Source organism: Gorilla gorilla, chromosome 14, assembly GCF_029281585.2.
Source record: "Gorilla gorilla gorilla isolate KB3781 chromosome 14, NHGRI_mGorGor1-v2.1_pri, whole genome shotgun sequence".
NCBI classification, from domain to species: domain Eukaryota; kingdom Metazoa; phylum Chordata; class Mammalia; order Primates; family Hominidae; genus Gorilla; species Gorilla gorilla.
The window spans coordinates 72,361,483-72,375,709 of NC_073238.2; the positions used below are offsets into that span (position 1 = coordinate 72,361,483).

At 34.1% G+C, this 14,227-nt stretch overlaps 1 protein-coding gene across 4 annotated transcripts in view; it reads left to right on the forward strand.

Annotated features, from left to right (window-relative positions):
- Window positions 1-13,039, forward strand: part of PCDH17 (protocadherin 17) — a 98,822-nt gene extending 85,783 nt beyond the window's left edge. For all 4 annotated transcript variants that reach the window (XM_055359461.2, XM_055359459.2, XM_055359460.2 and 1 more), the window contains one exon: window positions 8,315-13,039. In XM_055359461.2, the coding sequence (XP_055215436.1) occupies window positions 8,315-8,997 (683 nt within the window). In that variant the 3' untranslated portion in view covers window positions 8,998-13,039. The remainder of the gene's footprint in view (window positions 1-8,314) is intronic.
- The last annotated feature ends 1,188 nt before the right edge of the window (window positions 13,040-14,227 follow it).

The window sequence follows — 14,227 nt, forward strand, 5'->3', positions numbered from 1 at the left end:
TACTAGTGCTTCATTGCCTGCTGCATTAAATTTGGTCTTTTACTTAGAACTTTTCCATTCTTTTTTCAGATCCTAGCAAATTTTCTCTACATTGTTATGTCAAGTGTTGCCATTGCAGCTTAAGTCCTTTGACCTATAAAGCTGGTCTCTTACTGCCCTGTGAAGTGCACATTCCCATGTGAGGTGTGTTTCTTTTCTTAATCCTTTACCTGGAGCGCCCTCTCTCTGCTCTCCACTCTCTGTTGAAACCCTGATCAGCCTTTGAATCACAGATCAAGCACCACCTCTTGCATAAAGCCTTTCACAATATTACAACCTACGCTTTTCTCTGTATTTCTGCTGCTTGACGTTCATATGACATAGTTCAAAATGTAACTGATCATGAATAATTTCCCATATGCTGGTTTCACTCTACTCTTTAGTTTCCAATCAAAGTTTAAACTCATCGGTAAAGAGATATAGTCTTACAAACTTCAGAACTTTAGAAGTAGATAGACCTAGGTTTATTTACCACAGACCTGTATGCAACAAAACACTCATTCTACAGCATTCTATCCAAGATACCCCTCCTTGAAAACTTTCAATTCCTAGGCAAGGTGTGGGGAGATGTGTAATGCATTTTTACCTTATAAATTATTGTGTGTAACTTCTTTAAAGTAATTGCTGAACTACACACATCTAATGTGCCCACAAAATGTGAGCTGTCTTTATGCTGGTGGGACGTTTGAATTGTATTGTTTTTCCTTGAAAGTCTCTGTAAGCATACTTTTCTCAAAGTGAATATAAACCTTGTTCTAGTGGTATAATATTGAGCTTCAGCCAGTTCTCTTCAGGGTACCTGTTAGGAAAAAGATGGTTCCATTTAGCTGTGCCTTTACTTCCAAGCATCTGCCGCTGCCCCAGGTGATGGCTGTGCCTACAGAAGGGAATTCAGGGAAGGGGCAGATTAAATTTTCAGTGTTGATCTCAGTGGCATGCCATGGGACACAAATGATATTTGTGCCATAAATTCCCAATGCATGGTTTACATTCTCATTGTTTTGTAGTCCTAGCAGTTCCGTATCAAATACTGTTTTGCATTTATTCCTTATCATAAATTTCATTTCAATTTGTCTTAAGTTCTGTTCACCTTAGAGCACTATCTATGTGTGGTCAATATATACGCCAGAAAATTCCATTCCGGTAAACATTTTACTATGTCCAAAGGGTCACAAACACTTAAAACCATCCCTGAAGGTGTGCAGGTGCATTGAACAGTAAGTACAAATGCTCCAAACAGCTCCAAATACCCAGCTGTGATTGGATTCACTTGCTTATGATATAGGACAGTGATTTCTGGTGTCTGAATGCAGCCGTGGCAATACATTCAAAAGCATTGTGCGATGCAGGTGCACGCTAGAGGATTGGTACTTCAAAGCTGCCGTGGTTTGACTATTTGATAGTATTATAACAACTTCCTCTTCAAAATGTACTCTCTGCTATCAAAAGCAGATAGAATGGCACTTCACAAAGTAAAATCTGGAAGCCAGATTAGCAGTGTATACTCCTCAAAATGTATACGTTTTTTTCTCATAGTATTTTTATTACTTGAGATATATTTTACATTTATAATTCTTTATGGGGCTGATTTTTTAAAAAATAATCTTGTTTCCTCAGGTCCTATGTCTAATTTTTCCTCATTATATCACTGTCAACATGTTAACAGGCAGCCTCATGAAATAAGCATATTATAACAAGATATATTTTCCTCACTATATTAAAAAATAAAAGCAGCAAAAGACATTCCATATCTGTGTATCTGTATATTAGTTACTTGATTAAGAAACAACATGTATCCCTGTGCACAAGTGAGACACATGGAAAATACAATGCTATAGAAGAAGAATAGCTTAGCTAAGCAAGGGATGGATTCTCCGATTAACATTTTTTCTTACACAACCCTGTTCTTCCCTGCATAAAGGATAAAACAAGCTTATTAAAAATGGTGTTAAAATAAAACTTGGAAGTAGGAAAAAAATTCCAGGAAATTTGTAATATTAGAATACCCATTTAAAAATCTGACACAGGAAAAAATAATTTTGAGACAACTTACTTATCCAGAACTGTCTCTAGAAATAATATTGAAAGCAAAATTTTTACTCCTTTTAGTCAGATAGTGAGAACAGAATATTCATTTTTAACAATATACAAGTAAATGGGACATAGAAGTCATAAGTGGAAATAATAATGTTTATGAATATAGATTGTTAAGGTACCATTTATATGGAATGACTCACTCTATTATTATAACAAGTGTAAAGGTTTTATAGGATCAGAAAAGAAAGTAAGTCAATAATAATCAACATAGCCGAAAAAAGAAAGAACTGTGTATGTTAGAAAAGTGTCAGTTCACAGGATGTTGTAAATTATGTCAATTCACTGAAAGAAAAATCCATTTTATTAGAGGTATGTTGGACCATTTTCTGATGAGATTTCTATTTTAGCATTGATGTTTTCTCTATGTTAGAATATATTGGGATAAATTGCAATTTGTTGTGGTCATAGAAAAATGTGGGCACATGCATGTGTGTGTAATTGTGTGTATGTCCTGAAGAAAGAAAAAGGCCATAAAATCAAGCTGTTGTTATACCATTAAAGCCTCTTAAGAGAAAACTATTACTGAGCATGAACTGCCAGCCAAAGGTCTTGGCTTGGCTTGGTTTGCAGACAGATAAAGAATTTGTGATGGGTACTTAGCTTAGATTCTGTAGAATTAATCTACAGAACACTCGTGCAGACCGTAAATAGAGATGAGTGCTTGCTCTCTGATTTGGAAGACAGCTAATTAGATATTATGAAAGCTTACATTGTTGAAAGAAGGTAAATTAGAAACAGAAAAAGAATAACGGGAACAAATAAAAACTGGACTTCCATTTATAGAGCTGTCTACTTGGAAAAACTCTAATATTAAGATGTTGTTAGAAATGATACCAACTACTACAGTAATAGAAGAACACGATTTCTATTTACATCTGTTTACAAAACAGAAATAAGACCATTTGGTTGACAATCATAAAGCACAGATAACTTTTTGAAATGTCCTTTTCCCCTGGCCACAACAATTTAGACTGTCTTTATTGATGCCATGATTTATAGATTTTGGTTTTTAAGTGTCTATGACACAGACATTTATCTCATCATTATAGAAAAGAAAATCAGAGGCAAATACTGGATGCACATAGGAAACTCCTGTGCTGCAAACTATATGCACGTTTTCAGGTGTACAAATATGTAAGTTCCCAAAGCACTAAGTATGTCTGAAACTCAGGGGAGGAAATCCTTTTATGCTCTCTAAAATTTCCCTAAGTGGTCACGAATTACTTTTGTAGTGCTTTGAAGACAGGGAAAATAAGTTTAAAATGCTGACTTGTGACAAATTTCTGCCTGAGAGCAAAACAGAATAGAATAAAGAGGTAGATTCTCTCCAAAGTAAGACTTTTTGGCTGGTTGCTAGGCATATTTCCTGTGCTTGGACACTACAGAATCGGAATCCACAAGTGTTTTTCCCTGAACTTTCCACAATAACTATGTTCAACTGAGGCACTTAGTCTTTGTTAATCTTTGTTGATTTTAATAACATTTTGGTTTCAACTTTCTATCTTATAAATGATAATTTTGGGCATCATTGAAATGGCTATGCACTCCTGTGATATAGTGACATTATACAATTAAAACACATCGTAAAATTAAATTATGTAACATTTGTGGGAGACTATTAAAACCCAACAATTTAAAAGCAGATAATTTGATGTTTTTATCTAAGTATTTTTTCCTCACATAGATATAATTTAGAATAATTTCACAATGGCTTAATTCCTCTGAAGGTATATTTTGTCACAAAATGATTGTTTGCCTGATATCCTTAAGATTAAGCTATTAAACTGCTTAGTGTAGGTTAAAAAAGAGAGAGAGAGCTTTCAGATATTATCAGCCAATATGAATATGCAGATTTCGGGTATCTTTATGTCCAAATCCATTTTAATTACATGAAATTCTAAAATCAGAGACAGTTAAAGTGTTGATCTAATCATAGGTTTTGCACCCAGGCTTGTGGCAAAGGGGAAGATTAAAATGTTGCTTATTGGTGCTTTTAGTCTGAAAGATTTATATATATGTGTACATTAATATATATAAGCTTTGTTAATATATAAACAAATACATAAAATATTGTTATTTTAGTTACAATAATAAAATATTGTCTTGTTTATGTACCCCTGATATTACGAATATAGAACTTCCTGTGATTCACCTGTATTTCTCTTATGGTAATTGCTAGTAGTTAATGTTCAGAAATGCATAGGTTATGAATTTAAGATTTTCTATTTTATTAACGAATTTTTAGTCTTTGTCTTGGAAAAAGCTAAGTTTTATCACAAACATAAAAATAAAGGTCTGTATACAATATGAATATGTGTGCATGTGTGTGTGTGTGGTTTACGGTGCAGGTAAACTGCAAATACTACAGTCTTTTGAGTTACTTCATCTGTTTTGCAAAAATGTCATATAAATTAAGAGGCACAATTGAACTAATTAAGGTTACTGCATTTAGATACTTCCCTTTGAGGCTTGCATAACAGTCAGATGCAGCAACAGGAGTATAGAAAGTGATTCTTAATACTAAACAAGTGTTTAAAGTTATTTGATTGTCACATAATATTTCAGGGAATCATGCTTTTAAAAGATTAGACATTGTAAACTAATAGTTTATAACTGTAAACACTGTAGTTTACAGTGTCTAATATAGGCAGAACTGCCCACAGTCCCACCTTGTGTACTTTAGAATTGTTTTCTTTCTACAATATAAACATGCTTATCTGTGAGTATCTCTCATCTGCATACTATTTAAATTTTGCTATGTTTCTTGGCAAGGGATGCATTCTATGAAGGGGTGATCATGTTATATTGAGGGAAGTAGGAAAACAAAAGTAAATAATATCTTGGTAATCCCAGATTGAACCTGAAGAAAAAAGTGAATATTTGTTCAACTATTTTTTATTTGATTTCTTCTGTTCAGGGTTTCTGGACTTGTTTTCTGGTGTATATATTGAATATATGCAAACGGTGGCTATCTAAATAATTTGCTTTTTTTTCATTTCCATAGCTTATAATTTAACATATCTATTCCAGAATCCATTCCCCTTAAAGTACAGAGAGCAGTTTGATCATCTATCTTAGAACGGTAGGGCTTAAGTAAATACTCTTCAATGTTATTTTTTATTATACACACTTAACTTATTGAGGGCACTTAAAAATGTGCAATAGAAGGTACACATGTCAGAAATACTGTGAAAACACCCTTTTTTGTCTTAAACAAACCCTTTCTTTGTGGCAGCTTTCCCTCCTTCTCCCTCCACACTCCACTCTCTCTTCATCTACCCCCATCCCTTGCCTCCCTCTCATTCTCGTTTCCCTCCTTCCCTTCACTTTGTTTTGCTTCTTTCCCTTTCTACTTTCTTCCTTTTTTCCATTTGTCTATCTTTTTTGCCCAACCAGTCATTCATTGTATATTATCTGTGTCTCTTCTTTCTGTATTTACCTATTCATCCATTTATGTTTTTTCAAAAATGATTTCCCTGTCTCACAAATTCTAACTTGACCCTTGACAGTTAGAGTTCACGTTGTGCTCATAGTTTCTGCTGTTTGTACAAAAGTGTCCATTCAATTTTCTTCACTGCCTGTGAACTGCTGCCATCAAAATTATAGTCTAATCACAAGGTGAACAGCTTGTAATGTATCATAATCAATACTCAAAATTTGCTCCCCACGATGTGACATAAAGGAGTTAAGTAAAATGCTGCAGATTTTCAGCAGTGACAAGCAAACAATCATTTTATGTTGGTGGTTTCAAATTCAAGGTCGATTTACACTTTCATACGTCTGCATTATTCTTTCTTTTTCTGTGTCTTAAATTCATGCTGAATTCATTCAGTGTTAGCTATCCAAATAGCTGCAATGAAAGGCCAGTCAATATGAAACATGAAACTACATTAGCATATTTCAAAGACAGTGTATGAGTTATAAATGAATTTTTTAAAAAATTTCATGATGCTAGAAGATACAAAAGTATTACTGAGTGAAATAGATTGTAAAGTTTTCTACTTTTCCTTCTTTCTGAAAGATAAAATTTGTTGAAAGTTATCTATTTGTTGAAATGATTTTTTTAACATTTACTGACAGATATAAATAAAGGTAATATTTATGATTCCCATTTAGAGTAGGTAAAGGAAACAAATGACTGATACCTGATATTAAACCTTTCTTTTTGCTTTTCTATGTATTTATTTACTTATTTATTTTGAGACAGGGTTTAACTCTGTCACTCAGGCTGCAGTGAAATGGCATGATTACAGCTTACTGCAGCCTTGAACTCCTGGGCTCAAGCCATCTTCCTTCCTCAGCCTGCCGCGTAGCTGCATGCACCACCTCACCTGGCTAATTTAAATTTTTTATTTTTGTAGAGGGGTGTCTTGCTATGTTGCCCAGGCTAGTCTCAAACTCCTGGGCTCAAGCAATCCTCCTGCCTCAGACTCCCGAAGTGCTGGGATTATAGGCATAAGCCACTATACCTGGCCAATATTGAACTTCTGATACCCCCTTTTAAGAAATTTCAGTTCTAATTTAAATACATAAATAGAGACTTCTGAAAAAAATTAATGCCTAGTTTCTGCTGTTCTTCATGTCTGTCTAACAGTCTTTCAATTTGTAGATAGTATTTGTGTCTGTGGATGCACTGTGTGACTGCTTTTCAGCATTCTTTCCTGCATAATAAATTTAACAGTGAATATTTAATTTACTCATAAGAAAACATTTCTTTTAAAAAATGACAAAATTAAAATAGAAGAAAGATACCTAATTTTTTTTGAGGTTTCACAGGTGTGAATAAATAACATAGTATCTTTGTTCTCTCAAGACACCATTTTGATTTCTTCCTAAAAAATTTCAGCCTCTTAAGAAATTGTTTTATCTTAAAACCTTTTGAGATAAAACAGATTGTGGGCTTTTTAATGTAAATAATTATTTACATGCTTTAAGTATAAATTTAGGTTTCATATATAACTTTGAGAAGTGATATACAAATTTATCAATGCTATTACATTTGCTGCTATTTTAAATATATGTTTCATGTGGACATCCTTTTCTTGCACAGGACACTGTAAATGTGTAGAGATCATCTAGCACCAATTAAATGGCAAATCCCAAGGGCGCCTAAAAGTGTAGGGACTTCTATTCCCATTACATAAAGGTAAATTGTAAATATCCTCTCCTAAAAGTAAAAGTCTCTGATTTAGAAACAGTCATTAACCACAATGAGCACAATCATTTATATAAGAAAGGGACAACTGGGAAGATGTAGCTCAAAGTTATGGTTTAAAATATTGGGGTCAATGGAAGTATGCAGCTGTTCTATAATTAAGGATTTTTTTTCATATTCCGCATTCAGCATCTGTGAAATAGAGATCATTAAAAGAATGCTTTATTTAGAGTCTCTATTGGCAAAGGAAAAAAGTAAAAATTCCCACAGAAAGCATTATTATTTAAAATAGGAAATCATGATTTGTCATTCATTCTGACCTGTATCTGTTGAGTAAATGCATTTTCACCTACTTACACCCAAAAAAAAAGCTGAACAGAAAACTGATTACATGATCCATACGCCTATCTAATAAAATAGAGATGTGCACTTTTTGACAAGCTTATTCATAATACGTCCTGATAAAAAATTCCATTTGCCACTCTCAGTAGGAAAAGTAAGCATTTAAAGGAAACCTTTTATTTCATGACTGTCATCCAAATAACAATTACAAGCAAAATAGTGATAAAACATTTTTTAAAGAGCAGCTTAGAACTTGTTATGGAAGTTTGCAATCCAGTTTTTGCCTTGTTATTTGATTTGAAAAAAATAATCCTGATAATCTTTTTTGAAGTTCACTGTTTCTAGGATGAGTTATACAGAACAAAGACTAACTGATATTCCCAGGAGTTTAGTTTATGGTGATGCTCTATTCTACTGAGAATGATTCTCCAATGGCCACCTCTTACTTCTTCCCAGGCTATGGGAATTCATTAATATCTAGAGAATAGACTTAAATTAAACCATTGTCTCAACCAGCAGGTTTATGCAACCATCCTGAAATGTTTTAATTATTGTTTTCTTTTCCTTTTTAATTAAGAGACCAGAGGTCAAGCAAGCCCATTGAGAGCTGATCACAGCCTCTGTAGAAATTTAAAGAAAACTCTAATGATTGGATTTGCTGTTTTCTCTTTTGTTTTGCAGAACCAGAAGAGTGTGTTAATTGCACAGATGAATGCCGAGTGCTTGGTCATTCTGACAGGTGCTGGATGCCACAGTTCCCTGCAGCCAATCAGGCTGAAAATGCAGATTACCGCACAAATCTCTTTGTACCTACAGTTGAAGCTAATGTTGAGACTGAGACTTACGAAACTGTGAATCCCACTGGGAAAAAGACTTTTTGTACATTTGGAAAAGACAAGCGAGAGCACACTATTCTCATTGCCAACGTTAAACCTTATTTAAAAGCCAAACGTGCCCTGAGCCCTCTCCTCCAAGAGGTCCCCTCAACATCAAGCAGCCCAACCAAGGCATGCATCGAGCCTTGCACCTCAACAAAAGGCTCCGTGGATGGCTGTGAAGCAAAACCAGGAGCCCTGGCTGAAGCAAGCAGTCAGTACTTGCCCACTGACAGTCAATATCTGTCACCTAGTAAGCAACCAAGAGACCCTCCCTTCATGGCTTCCGATCAGATGGCAAGGGTCTTTGCGGATGTGCATTCCAGAGCCAGCCGGGATTCCAGTGAGATGGGTGCTGTTCTTGAGCAGCTTGACCACCCCAACAGGGATCTGGGCAGAGAGTCCGTGGATGCAGAGGAAGTTGTGAGAGAAATTGATAAGCTTTTGCAAGACTGCCGGGGAAACGACCCTGTGGCTGTGAGAAAGTGAAAAAAGAAAAAAAAAGGCATTGGCATTTTCTTGTCTCTTCTGTTGATTTAAAAATGATCCCTCCTGGTGATAACCCATTTTACAGGGATGAAGAAAGACCAATGCTGCTTTAAGGCTTTTAGTGAACATCTGAAGTGCCCACAAGTATGTTCTTTCCACTGCTGATTTCTTTTTCAGAGATAACAATGGTTTCGTTTTGACCAAACTTGTATTAGGACAGAATTAATGATGCTTAAAGAGAAAAGAGAAAAAAAAAAGAGAAGAAAAAGGAGAGACAAAAAAGGAGGATGAGGAGAAGAATTACCTTTTGACAATCTGTTAGGAAGGTATGCAGTGTGAGAACTGAAGTATTTCTGATCACTCTCAGACTGTCCTCCGTGATTTATGCTGACTTAACTGTTTACCTATAAACCCCATACAAAGCAGGGTCATAATTTGTAATCTGTGGTGGATTTCTAGCAGTCATCACAGGCTTCTACTGAAAGTCCTGAAAAGACCTTGCAGTAGTCCAAGCTACACCAAACATTAACACATATTTGTGGTAAACATTTCTGTATAAAGTTACCTGACACACATATAAACACAAGGAACATTCCATATCATTAGTCAAAAACAAAAACAAAAAAAAAACCTTTGGTCATTTGTAAGACATCTCATGTCATATAAAAGTTAAATGTAAAAAGATATAGTCCATTTTGTCCTGCACACACGTAGACTAATTCACGTCATTAAAGAAGAAGAAAATTTAAAGGTTTAAAATGCCTATTTAGCATTTTAGTGTCCAACAAAGATTTAAACAATGATGAATATGTTTTAAATTTGACATAGAAAAGTTGTAAAAAATAGTTACCATTGAGTGGTAAGATTCAGAGAAAATTAACTTGATTAATATGTTTTATTCATTTGTGGACACTAAAATAGCTCAGGAAAGTGAAAATGTCTTAGACATACGCAAGTCACATGACCATTTAAATGTGCAAATGTAAGAAGATTCAATGTGTTTACATCAAATGACATATTTTATTGATTTATTGCAGATTCAGTGCATATGAGCCAAATTGTTGAGTGTATAAGAGCTATATTGTGTATTTTATTAAATTAATATATAGTTGTGTTGCAAAAATATTTGGGCTTATATTGTAAATGGCAAGTGTTGCCTTGGTAGCTGTCGAACTCTATGAGTTTTGTTTTTTCCTGCTTCCTTTTCCCCATGGAGTGTGGGAAGCAGTGCCTCAGAGCAAAGTCTCTTGTTTAATGTATAGTCTACCAAGTACTACAGTACATAATCTGTTCAAAATGTGTTTGAGTGAGCTGATGGAGCTAACTGAAAGGTCAAAAAATACATCCATCAGTCATGGTTATGTGCAAGTCCTTGTAGAAGCTTTTATTAAAGTCATGCTAAATCACAAGAATTGACATTTGTACCAATATCTGAAACTTCTTCATGTTTTTTCAATAACATACAGCTTCTGCCTATGTAGATATTATGCCATCAGTTGGTTCTCAAAAGTATTTTAAGTGCTTCAGATGTGTGTTCCCATTATATTTTGGAAACATGAAAAATGCTTTAATGCATGTATGTACCAGCAGTGGTTACTTGCATTGTGTAGTGTTTTTCAAGAGGTCTGGGTCTTAACAAAATGTTTTCCTTTATCTCAGTGCTCTTCTGCCTCTTTTTGTTGGTGTCCTTTGAGAACAATACACCTTCTATTCCTTCATTTGGTTACACCTTTCCTTGTGACATTTAGCGAGTTTCAAACTTACTTCCTTATGAGGCTAAGAAACCTCAAATTTCAGGAATTGGGAAAAATAAAATTAGCACTTGCAGAAGTAGCAGCAGATGGGAAAATGCCTTGATTGACACTTTCTTTCAGCATTTAAAATTTTTGGCATTTTACAGCTTCATGACAAACAGTTTTGTGCCCATACCTTAGAAAATGTGGTGCTGAGTTGAATAAAGGCTGTTTGAGCACTGGAGCAGAAAAATGCATTATTTGCAAACTGGTGGAGAATTTTGTGCCTTCTCTTCTGGCCACCAAGCCAGTGTAGAAACAGCAAAAATGTCATAAAAATTCTTATATTTAAAACAAAAACAAAAGCAAAAACAAACATTGAATTAAATTAAGTTTTGTAATTTTAAACTTTAAAAACTTCTACTGAAAATATTTCCGCCAAATGCCATCAATATTTTAGACTGTACCTCGTTTGCAAAACTGCTTTGAGAGGGAAGAGTGGACAACTCCCATCAGCCTTATTCTCTTGAGAACTATATTTTGGTTCCTAGTAACAGCCTTTCCAAAGCTCTACTCTTGGTTTTTATTACTCATAAATGTTTAAATTAGAAAAGAAGGGACCTTGTACATGTGAAACCTAATTGACTCTCTATATTTTGGACAATTTATGTATCTGAAATGTGTTGTCTCTGTTATATGACGTTATTTTTGCCAGGAGACTACAGGTTGATTTAGCTTGATAGCTGAAATTTGATGGAAAAACTGATTTCCATTTAGTCTTACCAAGTGTTGCCTCTCTCTTACTAGACAGATAACCACTTAGTAAAATCTAAAGCAGTATGTAAATGAAATCAGCAAAGAGAGTAGGGTTTATTTTATAAACATTCTTAATGCTAAGTAACCAGTTGTTCAATTTATTATATGTGTCTGAGGACATTAAAACACCATAAGATTGTAATAATTGGTTGTGCCAATGTGTGAGGGATTTACCTTTAGGCTCGCTGTCACCAGTGATTTACTAGTGTTAGCTGTTTAACACATTATCTGTATTTAGTAGTGATTATTTATTTACAAGTTGGTGGTAATTCAGCAGTCAGGACTCTAAGCTTTTATAGTTGAATTGAGGAAATCTCGCTTTTATTCATTTAGCTGGCAACTGCCTTTATTGCAGACCTCTGGTGCTTGGCTTTCAAGGAAGCCTATGAGATGCCAAAATGACACCTTTAGAGAGCACCTTGCTCTAATAGGTGATGCATGAGCAAACAGTGAGATTTGAAGGGGTTTTAACATAATTTAGAATGTGAAAAAAATATCAATTCACATCTTTCAAGTACTAACCCCTCAAAAAATCCCACACATACAAAATATGTGATGTGATACCACTTTGTCTTTTAGGTCTTTAAGTAACTGAAGTTAAGCACAGAAAAAAAAAATCACTTCATGGAAATTTCAGTAAGAAACCCAAACTTCTAAAAATTTCTACAGATGAACTAAAAAAAAAAAAAAAAAAAAAAAAAAAAAAAAAAAAAAAACAACAACAACAACAAAATAACCTTTTCATCAGAGTTAAAAGTAGTGAGAATCTGTTAGTTATACCTATACCAAAGTAAACATTAAAGAGACATATCACGCAATTTCAAAGAATTCTTTCATGCTATTTCTTAACCTGACATTTCTAACTTTATTGCAGGCAATATACAAAGATTGGCTCACTACTCCATAGGTTAATTGAATTCCTGGTTGAGAAACTAACTTGTTTTGTTTTCTAAAATTAGCTGAAATCTTGTAAAACATGACTTCCCTTTAAAGGATCTAGATATTGCTCAATTTAAAATATGGCACCATAAAAAAGTCATGTAGTAATAGAGCATATGCTTTTTTAGAACCAGGTTAAAAGCTGTTTGTTATCTAATAGAGTAGAAGTTACTGAGGTCAACAAATAGACAGGTCTGGCATAATATATGCCCAGTCATAATAGTCTAATTATATTCTTTTGACAACAGACAGCATTCATCAGAGCACTAATTCGAATGAGAGTTTTGGCTATCAAGATGTGTTGATTCTAAATATTATTGAATGAGACCTGATTAAAGTCTGACTTTCCTGGCCCCAGTGTTTTGCAGGTTGGCTATTTCCATTATCAGCCCATCACTCCATAAAGTTCTTAGCTGCACCAAGTGATTGGTGAACAAGGACAACAACAAAAGCAGCATACATTGTATGGATTTATCTCAACGCTATTGTTTAATGGCTGTGTTTAATGTGATCTATCTGGAAAATGAGGACTCCGAATAAAAAGCTATTACTAATAGTGGTGTTGCCTTCCCTTGAATTCATTAACACAGAAGGGATGTGTTACACACTTCCCTGTGCATATCACAGGGACCCTGATCATAATGATTTTGGAAAAGCAAACTGTGGCATCACAACTCATTTTGCTAGTTATCTGCTTGCCATTAAAATAAGACTTTTTTTAAACAAAAATTACTTGATAGTATCACTAGTTTCTCAATAGAAGTGGATTAACAATCTTTCACATAGCTTAGATAAATTGGCTAGTTAAATAATTACCAAAGGGTCATAGCCTAATAATATTTGTAGTTTTAAATATTTACAATTAGTATAAAGAGAATTTGGCATAAGATCTCAGAGGATTTCAGAAAAGTACATTTATAAGCTCTGTCATAATCTTACATGACTAATGAAAGCAAATAGAATAGTCCTCCCTCATCCGCAGGGAAACGTTCTGAGACCCCTAGTAAATGCCTGAAACTCCAGGTAGTACAGAATCCAATATATACAATATGTATAAATGGTATTTTAAAGTAAACACATATTTATCTTGGCATTTAAAAATAATAAACCTCCTTTTCTCCTCATTTAACAAGCATCTATTGCATTCCTACTATGTGTTTGCCTTGGGCTATGATGCCTCAGGAGTAAACACTAAAAAGGAATGGTGTCAGAGTTACTATCTTGTTGGACAAGTAATTAGGTACTTTCTAATATACATTACTCTTTATAAATTAGATTTGGTTGTTTGCATTTTTTCTTAGTTAATCCACACATCCCACATATCTGCCATTTCACTAACTGAGTGACATCTTCTAAATTTCAAACCAGTGTAATATTCTTTTTGTTTGGAATTTTTTAAAATTTTACTTTTCTTCTAGCTGCATAACATATATCATGAAGAGTGCATTGCTTTTCCATATCTGAGAAGATCTTTATAGGTTAGATTTATTGTTATAGATTAAATAACTTGCATATTTGTCCTTTTGTTCATTTATTTGCTTGCTTTTTCTTTTTTATTGAAGACCACTTATGCACTAGGTGCTATACAAGGATCCTAAGGTACAAAGAAGTGCTAAGCCAATTACATTTTGCCCTTAGAATATGTATAGTTTTTGCTTGGTGATATTTACTAACATAGAAATTGACCTTATTCTACCTTAACACTACTACTTAATACAAGTAATTTCATTACATAAAGAAAA